The sequence below is a fragment of the Gavialis gangeticus genome, unplaced genomic scaffold (genome assembly GCF_001723915.1).
Source record: "Gavialis gangeticus isolate Ggan-Ray unplaced genomic scaffold, GavGan_comp1, whole genome shotgun sequence".
Classification (NCBI taxonomy): Eukaryota; Metazoa; Chordata; order Crocodylia; family Gavialidae; genus Gavialis; species Gavialis gangeticus.
Genome location: NW_017728992.1, coordinates 129,281,760 through 129,299,685, shown reverse-complemented (window position 1 = coordinate 129,299,685; position 17,926 = coordinate 129,281,760). Strand labels below are relative to the sequence as shown.

Here is a 17,926-nt window from a genome sequence, read left to right as displayed (position 1 = left end):
CAAGGCGGGAGACAGTTGAAGGGTTCTACAAGTTTCCTTTATCAGGTATGTAAGGCCACTTTATAAAATAAAACTGTCCACTGCCGTGCTTGAGATTCAGCTACTTGTTTGCCAAACTAAGATGTCTTAGTTGGTCATATGCGTTGGTCAACTTTCTTGGTCATATGCGTATTATCTAAAACTAAATTATCCATTCAGAATTAGCATGAGTTGAAAGCATGGACTTAAGTGGATTGAGACTTAAAAAAAAAAAAAAAAAACCAAAAAAGTTAACTAATTGGCCTTCAAACAATAGTGGAGTATTCTCCAAGCAACCTGAATTGTCAATCAGAAACAAATCTGACGCAGAAAAAAATCTTCTCCAACTAAAAGGTGATAAATTCAATATTAAAAATGGTCACTTCCAAAAAGCCTAATTCAAGTCAGGACTCCATTGGACTAGTGACATATACAATATGAAATGACTGTCAGTCCTAATCAGTTCACATGTACCTTTATCTACCATTGCCACTTCAGTATGTATACTTCAACTTAATATGTAACATGAATACTAGAAACTCCTTTGAAAGAATGAAATACTTTTCCTCTTCTTCACTCTCATTAATGCACAACACATGTAGAATAGTTAGGACAAATAAATGTGCTATTACTTACCTGTGATATCTGCACTCAAATCTCAGCCTTCTCATTAACACCCCCCCCAAAAAATAAACAACAACAAAAACACCCTAGCTTTCTAATGGCAAAAATGGGCTTACAAACTTGAATCAACCGTTATTTCTGCCTGAATCTAGAAACATCTTGAAAGAACAGATCTGATGGCAATGAGAGCTGACCCAATTTGAATTCATACTAACACAAACTCCGCAATAGTCAACATTGTAGACATTTATACCATTTCATTCCTATCTAAATCATACAAGAGATCTGACGTTCACCTGTTATCACTGAAGGCAAAGTATGAAACAAATACCTGATAAGAAAGATGATAGTAATGATAGTGATGGTTGGTGATAAGATGAATCCATGCAAATAGTGAAATTGGGGGAGATCAGTTTATGCACAGAATTTGCTACTTCTTTTCAAAATAGGGACTTCCCCTTTCATCTTTCACAGAACCTGCAGCCTCAAAATCAATGCCATGCAGAAAATAAAAGTCCACATTAAATTTAGTCTGTCCAGATTTCCATACTTTAATATCTTAGGACTGCCTGTATTTCCATCAGTGTACTATGTAACTGCTTCTCACATTAGAATACTGAAGTCTTAGAATTCTTCAGTCTTTTTCACTTCCCTAGTATAAGCAGCTTAGTTTACTCCCCAATTAACTTGATCTTTTTAGAAAAGCTCTTATAGGAGAGGGTTTTACAACATTAAAGTGGTTAGTTTTTGAGGCTAAATACAGACAGTCAAAAAGGCAGAGGATGAATCAATTCAATTGTCGCAGGCTAATCTAAGCTGCGTAGATTGAACAGATAAGCAAGTGAACAGACATTCACTTTCAATTCCAGAAACGCAGCCACACGGCTGCAGTGGCCCAGACCAAAAGCCAGAGGGGACTAGAGTACTCCTCCCTGCTCAGCTGGAACAGATAGCTTGGGCCAAAGCCAGCCCACCCACCCAGCAAAGAGGGGGTTTGCAGGGGAGATGCAAAGGAATCTAGGATGCTGGGGCACTCTGAGTTACCTTGAATCTGGAGGGGAACTGAAACAGAAATTCAATAAACCGATTTAACCTAAATCAGTTAAGTCTGATACTGCATCCATCCAGGTGCATCTTAAACTGCTTTCAGCCATTTTGAAAGTGGTTTATGTGCACTGAACTTCTGTTGTGTTACAGATTTGAACTGGTTTCCAATCGCTTATACCTGTTTATATGTAACTTCTGTCCCTAGCCTGAAAATTTGTTCATAGTTACAGCATCTTGGTACCGAACAGCTTGTTGCCCTCTTCCGCATGCTTTATTCTAGGCTTTGTCAACTGTATTATTTAAAAGAAATTCAACTGTTCTAAAGCATCATGTATGGAAAACTGATCACTTACACAGCTGAGTCCTAAATCCCTTGAAGGTAAGGATAAATGCACTGAACTAGCTAAGGCCTGGGCCAAAGCTGTTTTATATTATGGCACATAGAAAACAAAAGTAGATGAGAAAAGACTGATTTTACCTAGTAAGAAAAGAGGAAGATCCTCAAGCTGGTGTTATGTCATGTCATAGCCGCATTGAATTCAATGGAACTATGCCAATAAACCAGTTCAGCATGTGCCCCACCCACCATCTACAATACTACAGAGGCTGGACTTTCAGTGCAAGGCTCTGATAACTGCTCCATTTTATCTGCAGGTTCTAAAGAAATGCCTGGCTGAGAACATGAATTTCTAAAACTTCAAGGTTCCCCAGTTAAGACTATGATAATGAAAAAACGTTATTTAATCCTCTGATTTTTCCTTCATATTAAAAATATGTAGGCATATTAGAAATTTAACTTTTATCTAAATCGGGGGTTGGCAACCTATGGTCCACAGACCAGATCTGGCCCAGAGAACCATTCAATTTAACCTATGGACTTCAAAGACATTTAGTGGCAGGGGGCCTCTGGCAGCAGTAGCTTTCCCCTGCCACCAAAGATAAAAGGAAATGCTGGCTCCAGGAGCTTTTTCCTGTGGCACCACTGGGAATAGTAGCAGTGGAGGCTGGATCCTAGCACCTGCTTGCCCATCTCTGACCCAAACTAGTTCAATCTGACCCACAGCTTTAAAAGGTTGTCAACTGCTGACCTAAATATTACTTAGTTAACAAACCAACCTACTTATACAGCAAACATCAAACAATGCTGTCAGTAGACTAGTCCACTAATGATTGAGGTCACTAAGAATCACTTCCAGACTGGCTCCTCTTCTAGGAAGAGAAACTTTTTACTCCTCCATAGACTATAACTACCCTTATCCCTCTCCCACTGCTTTAAGTTCTCAGGTAAGCGTAAAATAGCATTAAAACATTCCCAGGGGAAAGAGCCACTTGAGTGACAGAAGTGCTGACAAATTGTCCTCTTCTGCATAAGTAGTTATGGACTTCATTTTTTGTTTCACAACTAAATGCAGTGAATCCATGTATGTACCTTACAGGAACTCAGCAAGTTGAAGGGAATTTACAGCTACGTAGTATTTTTTATAATTAAGAACAGGGCCAACCAAAAATATAGTTAAGGCCCTAACCAGAAACACATATCTTAGTCTAATTTACAGTGTATTTTATACACATAAAAGTTGCATTTAGATCAGGAGCAGACAGATGTATATCCTGAAATAGTAAGTAGCTATTACTGTGCCTCAGTACTAGGTAGAGGAACAAGTAACAGCCTATTTGCCTACAGCAAACAACTACTCTGGGATGGACACAGACACCTGAAACCTAAACTAACATAACTTAGAATAGTAGTTTCACCTTGAATTCTTTCAGGGATAATTTTCCATTGAATTGGGCAAAGTTACTCCAGCTTAGGGTTTTGCTTCTACTGTCAACTACTGTTTTTACCATTACATCTATTGATGGCTTAAGCTCTCTCAAATCACTCTTCTCTTACCTTCATCTCTTCTCATTTTCATTCTATTAAGTTTCTTCTGCTGCTCTCTTAGCAATGCCTGCTGTTGAATCTCTAGAGTTTGATCATCTCTTGGAGGATCAGGGTACATATATCTCAAGTCTGCTCGTGTTTCTGAATCTGTCACATAGATACAATTTTTAAATTTCCACTAAAAACACTATTTCAGAAACTAATTTTAAGTGTGACCTACATGCATTTGAAAGAGTTAGTGCCACCGATAAAAATAGCCAAAAACCTGATCGAGAGCCTGTAAGTCTGAAAAGACTTCACAAAAAAAAATAGCGAATATGCAGCATGGTAAAGCATAGCAAAAACAGCAAGTAACTTTAAGGAACTAAATGCTGCCAAAGGGAAAAAAAAAAAAAGCTGAGAAGATATAACAAAATATCTGGATTTTCTCATTGTGGTTAAATTATCACAAAATAACTGAGTCTTCTAACAATTATGATTAAACTATCCACTTGCCTCTGTACTTAAGATCATTAAACTCCCAGATGTTCTGTATATTTACAGCATCAGCTGCTTCCTTTGATGAAGGTCGCCTCACTGGAGCTTGCATCCGAAGTCTGGCCATATCAAATACATCCATTGGATTTCTCTCCCTCTTCCTGCTTGAAAAGTTTGTAAGTCAAACAGAGCATGACAAAGTTTTAACATTCATGGCTTATTTAAACAAATATCAGTTTTGGTAATACTGAAAACTTTTACCTTCATATTGCATCTTCCACACAAAGGATAACCACTGTGCAAAATTTGAATTTAATTTTGAAAATAAGATTTCTTTTTGTGATATCAAAATCTAGTACAATCTTGAAAATTCAAACAGATGCCACAGAGATGTGCTTTATGATCTAACACGATCTTTATTTAATTCTAATCCCTAGTATAGTAAAAACTGTTGAACTTTGCAGAAAAGCAAAATGATAAAAGCAGGGTTCCTGTGGAATTTTTTTTTAATAAGTAAAGTTCTAGTAATATGCAAATTAGGTTATAGAAACAAAAAAGCAAACTTTAAATTAGCAAGATTCTACTTGAAAACAAATTTTAACACTAGGAAACATTAAAATAAAAACCTATTTGATGGGTCAGTTATGTGCAATACAAAAGAAGTAATTCTTGGTGTCCCTATTAATTCAGATAAACAACTAGCATCAGCTATATACAGTAGGAGATATATACTAATAACACCCAAGCCTTTCCAAATCATTGCTACATATGGAGTCCTCCATTGCTACTCATGGAGGCCCATCTTATGTATATGGCCTACTGAAAACACTGCATTTCAGTAGCAGATCAGAAGAGATTTATACTTGCAGCTACTTGCATACAACCCATGACACTTTCTACTGTCACAGACCAGGGAAACATCATGCCAAATGTCCAAAATAGTACACTTTGCTAAAATTCCATTTTACCAACTGTCGAAATCAGCAAAACTGAATACAAGCATATGAAGAAAAATTTTAATAATATTTGTAAGTTTTATTATATTTCAAATTAGAGAACAGATTAAATAATAGATTTGGTAGAGTGCCAGACTTACCTTTGAAACTAAACAAAACAATCTAAAATTATACTGCAAGAACTGGGACATTTTATTTGATATGAGTTTTTAATTATTTTTTTATAGGTATGTTTTTGTTCTGACACATTCTGGAAGACTATGGCAGACCATGTGAGAACTAGCCTCAAAAATGTAGGGTAATCTCTCACCTTGTAGTTATGTCGTCTTCACTGGCCACATTTAGCAATTGCTCCTGCAGTCGCCGCTCTTCACTACGAAGCTGCTTTCTCATTTCTGTCAGCTCATTTATCACATTTTTTCTTTCCTCTATAATTTAAACATCAATAATTTAAAAATAAAAGGTGTGAAAGGAACAAAGCATTTATTTGGCCTGCTTTAGAAATCTAAGGTGTGAAAATGTTGATTAGTTATTAAACATGTTAAAGAACAAGCTTTTCATGCATTTCAAATTAAATTAAATTAATTTAAGTCAAGATACCACTAAGGAGGAAGAAGCATCCAAAGTTATCGTTTAGAAGTATTTCACCTTGAAAAGGTTGGGGGGTGGAAATTGTTTGATCACACCTACAAACAAGTGACCTCAAGCATCCTGGCTAGCTTTAGATGACAGAAGTGGAAGCTACTACTTCCTTGATTATAATATGTCTGTCAACCTGCATAAGGAGTCTGATTAGTAGAAGAAAGGGATGGTTTTTGAGCCAGAAGGTAAAAGTGCCAAAAATTGCATTTACACAGCTACACAAGTGGCATTTAAACATAGAATGATGAAAAAGGATTTGGGCCTAGTCTTGGAGGTTATCTAGAAATCTCAAATTCAAGTGCTAGCATATATGTATCCTTATTTCCCACAAGAGCAGGGACTGAAAGCTTTGGTGTGAAAAGTATTTAGTGAAGAAGAGGGCTCAGTTAAGATTTGCACTGCTTTCCATCTGGTGTTTATCTTAAGGCCAAGTTCCTTTACAACTGAGTAAGTCACAGACTCCTAAAATGTTACCCCTTCTATTTCAGTGCTAAGAATTGCAGGCCACTATTTAAAAGAACACAAAACACACAGCATATGGTTTTGGCTACCTGATCTTTCTGTGATCAGGACAGATTTTTAACAAGCTGTAAGGCTCTAAATAGACTCTGCATTTGTCCCATGAGAAAGTCCCAGCATCCTAGAGATGTACAAGCATACTTCTGCCGGAGTATGTAGGATAAAACATTCTAAAGCTTTTTAGGTGATTCCAGGGACAAGTCTGCTAGGCTGTGTTATCTCCCTTGCCACCAACAAGGAGCAAAGCAGAAATATAAGTTGGAAAGGTGAGGCATATAAATGAATGAGCTGCACTTGTTTGGAACCATGTCAGGCTTGTTAAACGGGTGACAGTATTTGGATCTTAGGGAGCATTGGATTTGCAGCTGAATAAAAGGCTATAACCTATGGCCTAGCAAAGCTGCTAGCCACAAGCCAGAATGGTATGTTAAAAGTAACACTGCAAGATGCATAGGCAAGCATTTTCCTAACAATGTAGTAGTGTTGTAAGATATATAGCTCATTGTGTAAGGAAAACAGGATGCACACGACCAGCTATCATTAGGAGATAAAGCAGAAGCAAGACCTTGGAGACAGTGAAGAAATCAGCAAGAAACTGCAAATGACTGAAAGAAGCTGGAGTCAGGGTCTTAAGCATCCGCACATAGCAAAAAGATATGTAAATAAGTGAAATGCATAGGGAATTCCATGCTAATGAAGTAGACAGAGGCAGAGCTTGAGATGGGAGGGAATATGGGTGGAACAAAGGAGGGACAAAGGTGGAAGAAATGTTAATGAGCATAAACCAAGGTGTATAAATATGGAAAGAATTAATTTTTGCTGCAGCTCCCCAGTTTGTTGGAGTTTTGCCCAAAGCTGTCTCCATTTTGAATAAAGCTGTTGACGAGCAACGTGTGCAAGTGATGTGTGATGACATCGATCCATTGTCTCTCTAGTTGTTGGGTGTCACATGGAGTCGAGGTCTAACAAGTCTCATCTCAAATGAGATGACTATTTACAGCCTAAAAGAAAATACTCTTTAAAAAAAAAAAAAAAAAAGCAACAGGATACTTGCAACACAATTAGCAACAGATCTTACAACACAATCAAAAAATAAGAGGGTTGGAAGGGATCTCGAGCTTCATCTAACCCATTCCTAGGCAAAGATGCAGGATTTACTATTATTCCTAAGCTATAAGCCCATCCATTTTATGTATACTTGATTTGTTAAAAGACAACTAATACAGAAAAATGATTAAACAAGGGTAGAGAGAACAATAAAGCCAAGTTGCTTTAGGCCAGATAAGCTAGATTCTCTTCTGGCAGATACCCATGTAGTAATAACTAGTGCAAAGTTATTACAAAACAGTATCAAACATAAAAATATCTATTTGCATCCACTAGGTGCTAATGCAAATGGTTACAAATTGAATGACAAAGAGGATTATTCTGGTGAGTCCAAAATCCACAGATGTCAGAAAAGGATAAAGTAAATAAAACAAAGAGGGATAGCAGTAAGGAGACCCAGACATTTTAGGAATGAAAAATGTATTAAACCTGTCCATTCTATAGCAAAGTAATGGCATAAGGCTGCTCCCTTTTCTAAATTTTGTTATGCTTTGCTTGCCGTTTCAGCTGTCCCAACTCATTAGGATTCTAACATTTTGTTTTCACAGGCCACCTTATCTTCTACACCCTATCTTCTACTTCAGTGGTGCCCCCACCTTCTAACCCCATGCACCAGCCAGACCTTGAGTGCCAGCTCAATCTAGCATGTTGGCAACATTATCCAGCCTGTAGGGCTCCCGTTGTGTCTGGAAATTTGGCAGCGGGGCAATGGCAATTAAACGCTGCCAGCACTCCCTGCCCTCAAAGTTCGAAACGCATGGGAGCCCCACAGGCAGGACGACATTGCTCCGTAGACTGGATCTGACCTGAAGGCTAGAGGTTGAGCACCCATGGTATAACATATAACATTAGCAGAATGATGCCTAAAAAGCTGTCTAAATATATTTAATCTCAGTATTCCTAGTTATGTCCATATGTACTACGCTAACAGGAATATCAACATACTACCACACTGTAATCAAGTACGTTTTTCGTATTAGTGTTCTGTTGGAAGTAAAAAGGTCTTACACAGTAAACTTCTTGAAACAAAACATGTTTTTTGAGTACACCTCCCTGTATCTAAGAAAAAATATCAATAATTTTTCCACTAAAGGATATTTCTGGTTATTAGGAAAAATTCAAATAAGTTTTTAAAATATTTTTAGCATCTGAAAAAACATCTAGAGATTTTTCTCCCAAAAGGAATTATAGTCAATAACTGAAGGAAAGATAATATAGAAATGGAAAACTAACATGTACTGTTCTCAGTGGTGACTTCCTGAGACTAGATGACTTCCTAAGATAATTTCCAACTCTAATTTTCTATGGTTCTATGACGTGGACATTAGTTATACTAGCTTAGACTAAAACAGAATACCTACCATAGGCACGCAACTGGTTTCTTCTAGCAGGAACAGGAGGAGAAAGAACTCTGGGCTGTGGAAGATCCTAGGGAATAACACAAACATAACCTTTTATACTCTAAAACTAAGTTTCAGACGGTTGAGAAATTAAAGTACACTGATGTCTGATTCATGCTAAAACTTATGGTAGGATGGAAGGAGAGACAAAAAAAGAATCATAGCTCTAGTTCTTTGGATGCCAAGGAGGGTAATGAACAAGGGTCTGTATATAGATCACTTTAGATATACCCAGTTCAATGCTCTCCTCCTAAAGCATCCACTCCTACAAATGTCAATGGGATACTGGGCTAGATGGAACACTGATCTGGCCCAGCATGACAATTCTTTTCTTTTCTGGTGTATTAGTTTTAAATGGTTTCTAGATGTAGTGAATGATTGTTAAAAATTACCTCAAAATTACAAAAAAAAAGTATTAAAAAATTACAAATATAGGACTGGCTAAGGTAAAAAGAAGCATAAAAACGTCTTGCACTATTCTGTCAAAGCATTAAGGTAACTGAGTATTCTCTCACACTGCTGCTTCTTTAATAATTACTACATTTAGACTATAAAATAAACATACTTGTGTATAATAAGATGTATGACTGTCAACAGAAGTAGGTCTCTCTTCTTTTGATAAAGATTTATGCTGAAGAGCAGGAATTACAGGAGAAGGTTGCCTTGAAAGCTGAAAAACAGGAAAATATGCACAACTGAAACAATGTTATGTTTACCAACCTACTTTTAATGCTTGCTGACCTATTTTAAAATAGGGGGAGTGCTAGCTAAAATGCTTGTTAAAAAGGTTGTCAGTGTGGCACAGAGACAAATTCATGGCAGAGTAAATTACCCCACATTGTTTTGGCTAAACTGATCTGGAAGTTCAGGTATCTCTATATTACACAGTAAGCTACAGTGTGCACAGTATCTTTACATGTGACCATCGAGAACAGCCTATGGAGGGAGAATGGAAACATGAGATTCCCTGGGGATGGGGGGCACAGGGCAAGACGGTGGTGGCAGCAGCAGCAGCCGCCACCACCACAGTATTTTCCAGACAGCTGTAGTGTGCATTTACTAGCACAACTAAATTGCCTCTAATTATTAGCACTGGATCAGCAGCAATGTTCCCTCTAAGGAGTAGCAGTCTGTGAGCATGCCACCTCAGCCCATGAGCGTGCCACCTCAGTCCGGTGTGGGACACTTACTGAAGAAGGCTGAGGGCTGGGGGCCAGAGGCTGGGGCTGAGGGCCGGAGGCCAGGGGCTGGGCCTGGCGCAGGTACTGCTAGCTCTGGGGAAACCACTCTGTTCCACTGCTTCACCTCGGGGAGCAAGGAGGCATGTGGCATCAGGGCCAGGGAGTGGAGCACTTTTCCGGAGCTGGCGGAGCCTGCGGAGCAGTTCCCCAGAGCCAGCAAAGCCCGTACCAGCCCCAGCCCCAGCCCCCGTCCCTACCTTGCCTCACATGGGGAAGGAGCTGCTGCCCGCCCCGAGTGAGGCTCCACGGCTCCAGGGAACTGCTCCACTCCCCAGCCCTGACACTGCGTGCCTCCTCACTCCCCGAGGCAACGTGGGGGAGCAGAGCAGTTCCCTGGAGCCGGTGAAGCCCACACCAGGCTCCCATCCCCGCCTCTCCTCAGAGCTTACCTTAAGCTCCTGTCCCTGTGCCAACTTATAGTCGTGCACAACCACGCACGCGCACACCTTAGAGGGAACCTTGATCAGCAGTACCTACAATGGGATATTATTGAAGGCAGGGCCCTGGGCAGCATTCTAAGTAACCAAGTGAGGTAAAAAGGTCTTAAATTGTGGAAGTTCCTAAGGTATACCACCTTCTTTTCGTCTTCTATCTTTGCAGTCTTCTCTCGTTCATAATATTGTCTAATTTGTTCATCCTGTTTCTCTTCGTCCTCTCTTTTCTTCTTTTCTGCCTCTTTCCGCCTTTCTTCAGCTAATCGTATCATCTCTTCATTTTTTAATCTTTGCTGCATAAAAGTAAATCATAGGTATTTTTTTAAGTTTTTGTTTGAGAATTTAAAATTGTGTCTCAGTGGTTAGCATGGAAAAAGTTACAGATCTAATGAACTCCATTTCTAGATGACAGCATTTGCTGTTCAAACCTTAAACATCTGAAAGTATGGTTCCAATGAAAGTAGTAACAAGACTCACACTGACACTTAGTGGGTAACATTTACACATTCAGTTAACGTGATGCAATAAACTCCAGAGCTGTTTGACCTGGAGTCAACAGCTCCCAGGTGCAGCATCTACACATGCACTAGGGACAACAGCAATTTAAGCCAGGGCAGAGCAGCCGCCGGCTGGCAGTAGACTCAGGGGATCAGCCCCAGGCTCTAGGTGGTGGCGCTGGGTGCAGAGGGGCTGACTGGGGCACAAGGGTGCAGAACCTACAGAGCCGTGTGGGTAGGTGGCAGGAGCCCCCACACTTCAGCACTCTCGTGTCCCAGTCAACCTGTCCCCATCTACACGTGCGTTTCATTGCACTTAATTACTCCACCATAAGATAGTACTGCCCTCAACAGTACTATCTTATGGCAGAGTTAATTAATTTACTGAGCCCTAATACCAGTGCACATGTACTTAGTCAACCCTGCAGAAAGGTACACATGTAGATGGACCCAGTAAATCTTAGATGGTCATGTTCTTTTAAGAATAAGGAAAGCAGAAGGGTTTTTTCTGTTTGTTTGGGTTTTGTTGGGGGGGAGGGGGGTTGTTGATTAAAATCGGGAAGATCATCTACTTATTAGTTGTCCTACACCATTTTACTAACACAACATGTACTGAAAAAAATCAGTTTACAAAGAGTCTCTAACCCCTCTTCCAATGGAAAAATGTAAATGCTACAACTAAGGTGGCAGGGGTAAGGAAAGAAATTAAGCCATCAAAAAGACTTACCTCCTCCTCTTTCTTTCTTTTCTTTTCCTGCTCCTCTTCATATTCTTTCTGAATTCTCATCCTTTGTTCAGCTAGCCGTTTTTCTTCTTTTTCTTCTTCAATTCTAAGTTTTTCTCGCTCTGCTTCTTCCCTGAGTCTCTTTTCCTCAATCTAAACAAAGGTAAATGGTTGTCTGTGGATAACTGGTAATGATCTGATAAGCATGTACGCAAGTGGTATTCTGTAGATTCTCAGATTGTCGAATCACGGAGCATTCAAGCATTCAAGGAATTAAAAAGGAATTCCAAGACCAGTTTATCATCTTCTGGTTCCAAAGCTCATTTAAATTAACTGGTATATAAATACTTCTACTTTAGCACCTTTCTCTGAACAGTGCACCAACACATGCATATGCCCCGCTTGCTTTTAAGCACTAATATCTTTTCCTTCATAACTGCTGGAACAGTTCTTTACACAGAAAACACCAAGGAAAAAGTTTTTGCAACTTCATGGGTTTTTTCCTTTCCTCAGTCACAAAATGCAGAGAGAATAGCATTGGTTCATTTAGGCCAGAAGTATGACCATTTGAAAAAAATATATATAACAAAGCTTTGTTTTAGCAATATTTTGAAAAGAAGCCTCCCAAATAGCTTAATGTTTACATCTTTTCTTTTACAGACAGCCATGTGTAACTGGTGCTGTTTCAAGACTGCATAAGCAAGGTAAATTTATATTATAAAATACAATATACAAAGACTCCAGATTTCCTTCATTTAACTCCTGTGGCAGTAGCTATATTACAAAGCAAAAGAAAAAACTTGCTACTAAAACTATCAAATTGTATGTACGTATAATTGCATAACTACACTTAAGCCCCTAGCAGATGGTACACTGACCATGAGATTACGTTCACTGCAAAAAAATTTTAACATGACACTGTCATGAATCCCATTGTATTTTGGGGGTCAGCAGCACGTTGTTAATGTTTTCCTCTGTTTTATGGTACTGTTATGACACTGGAGGTCTCATTAGAAAGCCCAAGTTATGCTGCATCCATCTGTGTTACCGTTATCATGGTATAAATTATATTAAGCTGTCTATATATCTCTTTATAATTTTACACATGGTTCAGCCAAGGGACTAAGATGGGGTGAGCAAAGTCCAACCCATGGGCCAAATCAGGCCCACAGCAAACTCCATTTCCTCCAGGACCCTGTCCCCATTGCTGCAGCCAGTTTCCGTGGAGGCCCCAGGAGCAGCAGGGCTGTGACAGCACAGGGCCAGGGCTTCCATGGAGACCAGCCACAGCAGCACTGGCAAGACATACGGCTAGACAGGAAGGTGCTCTGGGGCCAGGATCTTGAGGTGGTCACAGCATGGTCTGGAGCTGGGGCAGAGCCATGATCTGCCCAGGGCATGCAGGCAGCAGATGGTGCCTCTGCCCTGCTCCAGACCATGTTGTCACCATCATAAGATCCCAGCCCCAGAGCAGCTCCTTGCCCAGAGCCAGTCTCCATGGAAACCCTACGCTGTCACAGCTCCACCACTCTTGGGGTCTCTATGGAAACCGACTGCAGCAACCCAGGGAGGGTCTGCTGAGAAATGGAGCCCAGCTACTAGCCAGATCCACCATTTTGCCCACCCCTGGACTAAGGCATGCATACTTAAAGACAACTGCCACTCCCAGACACAAGCAGGAGACGACATTGTTGGGTTAGATACCCCTGGGCACTGTCTGCCTGCAATGGGAAAATCAAATTCACAATAAGAGACAACTGAGAGCAATGACCCTATAGCCAGAGGGGCTCCAGGCGTCTCAGGGAGAACTTTCTGGAGATTTTGATGGCTCAAGAGCAATTAAACCAGTCCCGAAGAGCAGGGGCTGGCCTTGAAGGCTAAAAAAGTTATGTGAAGTCTGGTTACGTTAAGATTGTCGTCTTTTGGATTCCAGGCTTTGGAGGTTCAGTGACCCCCATAGCCAAGGCTGGCAGAGTCAGCAGGAAAGCTGAATTCTAGAGACACTGGCAGGACTCTCAGGAGGGTTAAGGTGTAGCCAGATGACAAGGTAAGAAACTGTTCTTGTTTTGTTTTTCTGCCTCCAAACCTATAGTGATTTTTGCCTGTATAAATCTTGTTTCCTACATAACTACTCCTTTTGTATTTTGTCTCCTTAGTTATTGCCTATGGAAAGTGATAGCTGGGCAGGTGATACTCCAAGCTAGCCCTTCCTACAGAAAGGGGGACCTAAAATTTCTTTCATGACCCAACAAGGAATCCACCTGAGGCTGGCAGAGATTTACAGTCTGCAGCTGCAAGGTCTGGTATAATGGTAGTGAAGCGGAGGCTTGCTGGGGCAAGCAGCAAGCAACCTTGCTGTATTCCTTGGGGCAAATGGCAGCATAGTGGGAAGAAACTCAGGGCTCTGGGGATCCCTGCAGACAGGTTTGTGACAGACACATCCAAACAATTTATCATCCAATAACAAGCCACAAAAGTGGTGACGCAGCCTCAGAGCTGCCACTCGTTAAATGTAAAAGATCTTTGCATGAACCATGCTTTAACTGGAACATGTGGTATGTTACATATAGGGTCACAGTGCTTGGCCAAGTCCTCCAGTATCCCAGGGTGGACTGTTCTCTCCACCTCCCACTCCTTCTGAAAGGGGACTCTGTGACTCATGAGGATTTCGCCTCCTTAACCAGCCTCCACTAAAACAACTACATTGCTTTTGGTACCCGGACAAGTTCGAGTATCTCTATACGACACTGATTTGTGCTATGCAGACTTCCCTTACACTGTACCTTCTGCACAGCAAAGGCCTATGCATTTACATGTTTTTATGAGGCTTCTAGAATGGTTTGTTGGGTGTTTTTTTTCTCCTTTTTGGAGGGGTTGGCAGGTAAGAGGGGAAAAAAATAACAAGCAGTTATGCAGTTACAATGCAAGTCCATGGAACCAATCATTAATGGCATGCATTTTCTAATTCAAGATATTTTACTGCACAAGACCTTTGAAAGGCCTTGTTATACATTGCACTTTGAGCTGTTCAAATGCTGCTCAGTGTTAGTGGTAGCTTGAGTTTGGAGCAGTCGCACCTTACCACTAAAAGCCTTCCTGACTTACACACTTGTAACTTGCCATTAGAGGGCTAGCCTGACTAGAAGCTATAGCTGTGAGTTGCCACTACAGGGCTGATGAGCCAGGACCGGCTTCTAACCCTGCTCTCGAGGGCAGGGGGGAACTTGATGGGATCAGGGTGGGCAATTAAAATGGGAGGTGGAAAGGTAGGAAGGTTGGTGAAATGAAGGAAGTCAGCCACTGAAGGATAAAATAAAAAGAGTAAAAAAAGGGATTTAAAAAGAAATAAAGGGGAAGAAAATTAAAGGTCTCATGTTTTAATAAACTGTGATTTGGGATTGGGTGTGGGGGGTGCTGGGCATGCTTCCCAGGGTGGCTGGGAGTTGGAAGTGGTGCGGGAAGGTGCTTTTTTGGGAAGCTACTGCCCCTGCCTTGGGAAGGAAGCCTGAAGCTCATGGGGCCAGATTCAGCCACCTACCCTGTTCCCAACCCCCACAACCTACCTCCCTAGGCCACTCCTGAATCCATCTATTCCCTGGCTAGCTGCCATGTGATCTGCAGGCTATTTGCAAAGGGTTGCACCCCTTGGGGTAGGAAGGTCTCACGCCCGGGGGCAGAAGGGGGAGCTGGCTTGGTGCCAGAACCACCCTGGGCAATAGAGTTCAGTGGGTGTCTGTCCACACAGAACAGGAGTATAGGGAAGGGGACAATGAATGTGGCCACACATTCATGGAATGCAAACTGGGTAACATGGAACAGAGATAAACCTGCCCTGCAGTGGCATAAGCTTAAGCTGCCTAAAGTATGTATAAAACTAGGGGTCAAGAGCTCCCCAGAAGCCGCCCAAAATTAATGTGTAACAAGGCCCTGAGAATGTGAGCCTCCAACAGATACTAGTTAGACTTGTCCATCTGCATGAAGTTATGAGTAACGTGCCCATCATTCATGCAAGTTAACACTTTACTTAATAAGGATTTAATCAAATAAATGCTAAGTTATAGATAACAAATTTGAGTATTAAAAAAACATACTGGGGTATTTTTTTGGAGGGGGTGTTGTTTTATTACTTAAAATGTTTCAATAGTACACGCACCTGCAAACGAAGAAAATTTTTGTACGACTCTTGTTGTTTAAGCTGCTGTGCAGATGGTGGTTCACCAAAAACGTTACCTCGAGCAAAGGGAGAGGTTTGTGCAAATGAGAAACCTAGAAAAGGAAAAAGGCATTTTTCTCAAGCAAAATCAAAATTAGTTTCGAGACAAAAAGCTAAAACACAGAAATAGGAATGCGCAAGCATTTCTTTTGCATAGTGGCTTACAACAACCATTATCCAAAGTACTACCTTAAGAAAAAAAAACCTTTTCAGCTGTAGTACAAGTTTTGTTATTACATGTGTGGAATTTTTAATTTAAAACATCAAGGTTCTTTTTTCCAGCTCAACCACTTATGTTATGCTGAATATGATCTCCTTAAGTGCTCTCTGCAGCAAAAAAGAAAAGTGATTCTTCCTTTATGGCAGCTTTTAAATATGTGAAAAGTTCAGAGATGCAACTACCTGGGTTGGTGCTCTGGGCAGCATCAACAGCAGAGGCTAGGCCAAATGCAGCAGCAGCAGTGGCTGGGCTGGAACAGTGGTAACTGCCATTCTTGCACATCCCCCCCTCCAAGTGGGAGCTGAGGGACAGAGTTCTTGTTGTCCCCTCCTTCTTACGCTACTCGAAAATTGATATCATGTACCCCCCTCATATGTTCCACATGAAAATATATCCTCTGACATGAACTTGACCTCTGCATGGAATGCCAAATTGAAGTGGCATATATATCATTTATGTCCCACAAAAATGACACATATATAGGCACAATACAGGCGCTCTGCTCCAAGACGAATTTCTTCTTAGCTTTTCATTTCCTTGTTTGGCATTAAAAACAGCACCAGATAGGGTCATTCCAATTAAAAATCTATCATTATTAATCACCATATCAATGTTATCATATGACTTTGCAAAAAATCTATTTCAAGATAGTCATTTTTTCAAATCTCATACATGTGCAAAATCACCTTGGTTAATTGTTTCAAGGAACTAGTTCCATAAAACTATACTTGAGCTAGAGCTACTTAATTTTTTTTTTCCAGATGCCAAGAAATTGTACTTATAAAAGCCATACTGAAGCAACCTACACTGCTACATAGCTTTAGCAAAGGATCTTTAAATTAAAGAATTTGACAAACCCCTTAATGTGGACTGGAATCGATTTTTGGTCTATTATGCCATTTAACATGAATACTATATTATAAGAGTTTTACCTTATCACTAATTAAGTCAGCAAAAGCAAAATATTTAGACTGAGTTGGTACTCTAAACTCACGTTGATATGTCTAAGCAGTGAAAGGGCCTCTGCCAGCAGTGAGATGAATTTTCAGGCACTATGAAATAATATAAAGTCTAACTTGCCAATCAAGTTAACATTGTGTTCATCAAGTGGTGTCTCTCATTAAAAAGCTACCTCTCACAGGCAAAAAAAGCATTTTCTAAATAGTTTGTGCACAAATATTTTCCTCCACAATTACTCTGTTTACATTTAAAACGTTGATTAAAATACTTGCCTGTAATTGTGTTCTAATCTTCTCTTCATTCTGATATGAAATAGCTCTTTAAATCAGTATGTTTGTGATTTAATCTACCAGAAAGTGTGTGTGGGGGGGGGAGGGAGGCAGGAACAGACATACAGAAGTGATACCCATTGCAAAAGACTCAATTCCACACCTTTTCCATCAATCAAACAATTTCCCCAAACACACTCAAAGAAGTTGGGCACATAGTAATAAAAGGGGCACAGAACTTAGCAGGTCTCATCTAGTCCACTCCCCTGCTCAAGGTAGGATCGTTCTTATCTGGAGTATTTTATGAAAGTGCAATCTATTCTTTAAACAGCATGAACAGCCTTCTCATACAACTACTGGCACAATGCCCAAAATCCCAAAGACACCCCAAATTATCAACAGTAAGCAGGGGGACACTGCAACAACTGGAAGTAGTTTGTTAAAGAAATACATTCAAGAGATACAATAAAGAGAACTATGGCTTCACCCCTGCCACAGAAGAATGCAGAACCCCCACGGTCCATGCCAATCTGACTATGGGACAAAATTCCTTCCTAACCCCAGATGTGGTGATAGGTCTGATCCTCTAGCTAGGAGCCTATGGGCTTTTTAGTCCTAGCAGCAGCAGCAGTACACCTCAGTCAAAATTTCCAGCCAACATACAATGCTTCTGAGACAGGTCAAAAAAACCCT

At 40.5% G+C, this 17,926-nt stretch overlaps 1 protein-coding gene across 3 annotated transcripts in view; it reads right to left on the bottom strand.

Moving 5' to 3' along the window:
- CSPP1 (centrosome and spindle pole associated protein 1) overlaps positions 1–17,926 on the bottom strand; it is a 154,345-nt gene that overhangs the window by 33,957 nt on the left and 102,462 nt on the right. For 2 of the 3 annotated variants that reach the window (XM_019527760.1, XM_019527761.1), the window contains exons 18-25: positions 15,725–15,837; positions 11,575–11,724; positions 10,491–10,643; positions 9,241–9,345; positions 8,637–8,703; positions 5,318–5,435; positions 4,070–4,215; positions 3,585–3,721 (exon numbers count right to left, since the gene is read on the bottom strand). In XM_019527760.1, the coding sequence (XP_019383305.1) occupies positions 3,585–3,721; positions 4,070–4,215; positions 5,318–5,435; positions 8,637–8,703; positions 9,241–9,345; positions 10,491–10,643; positions 11,575–11,724; positions 15,725–15,837 (989 nt within the window). The remainder of the gene's footprint in view (positions 1–3,584; positions 3,722–4,069; positions 4,216–5,317; positions 5,436–8,636; positions 8,704–9,240; positions 9,346–10,490; positions 10,644–11,574; positions 11,725–15,724; positions 15,838–17,926) is intronic. The other variant, XM_019527762.1, reaches the window with a different exon arrangement.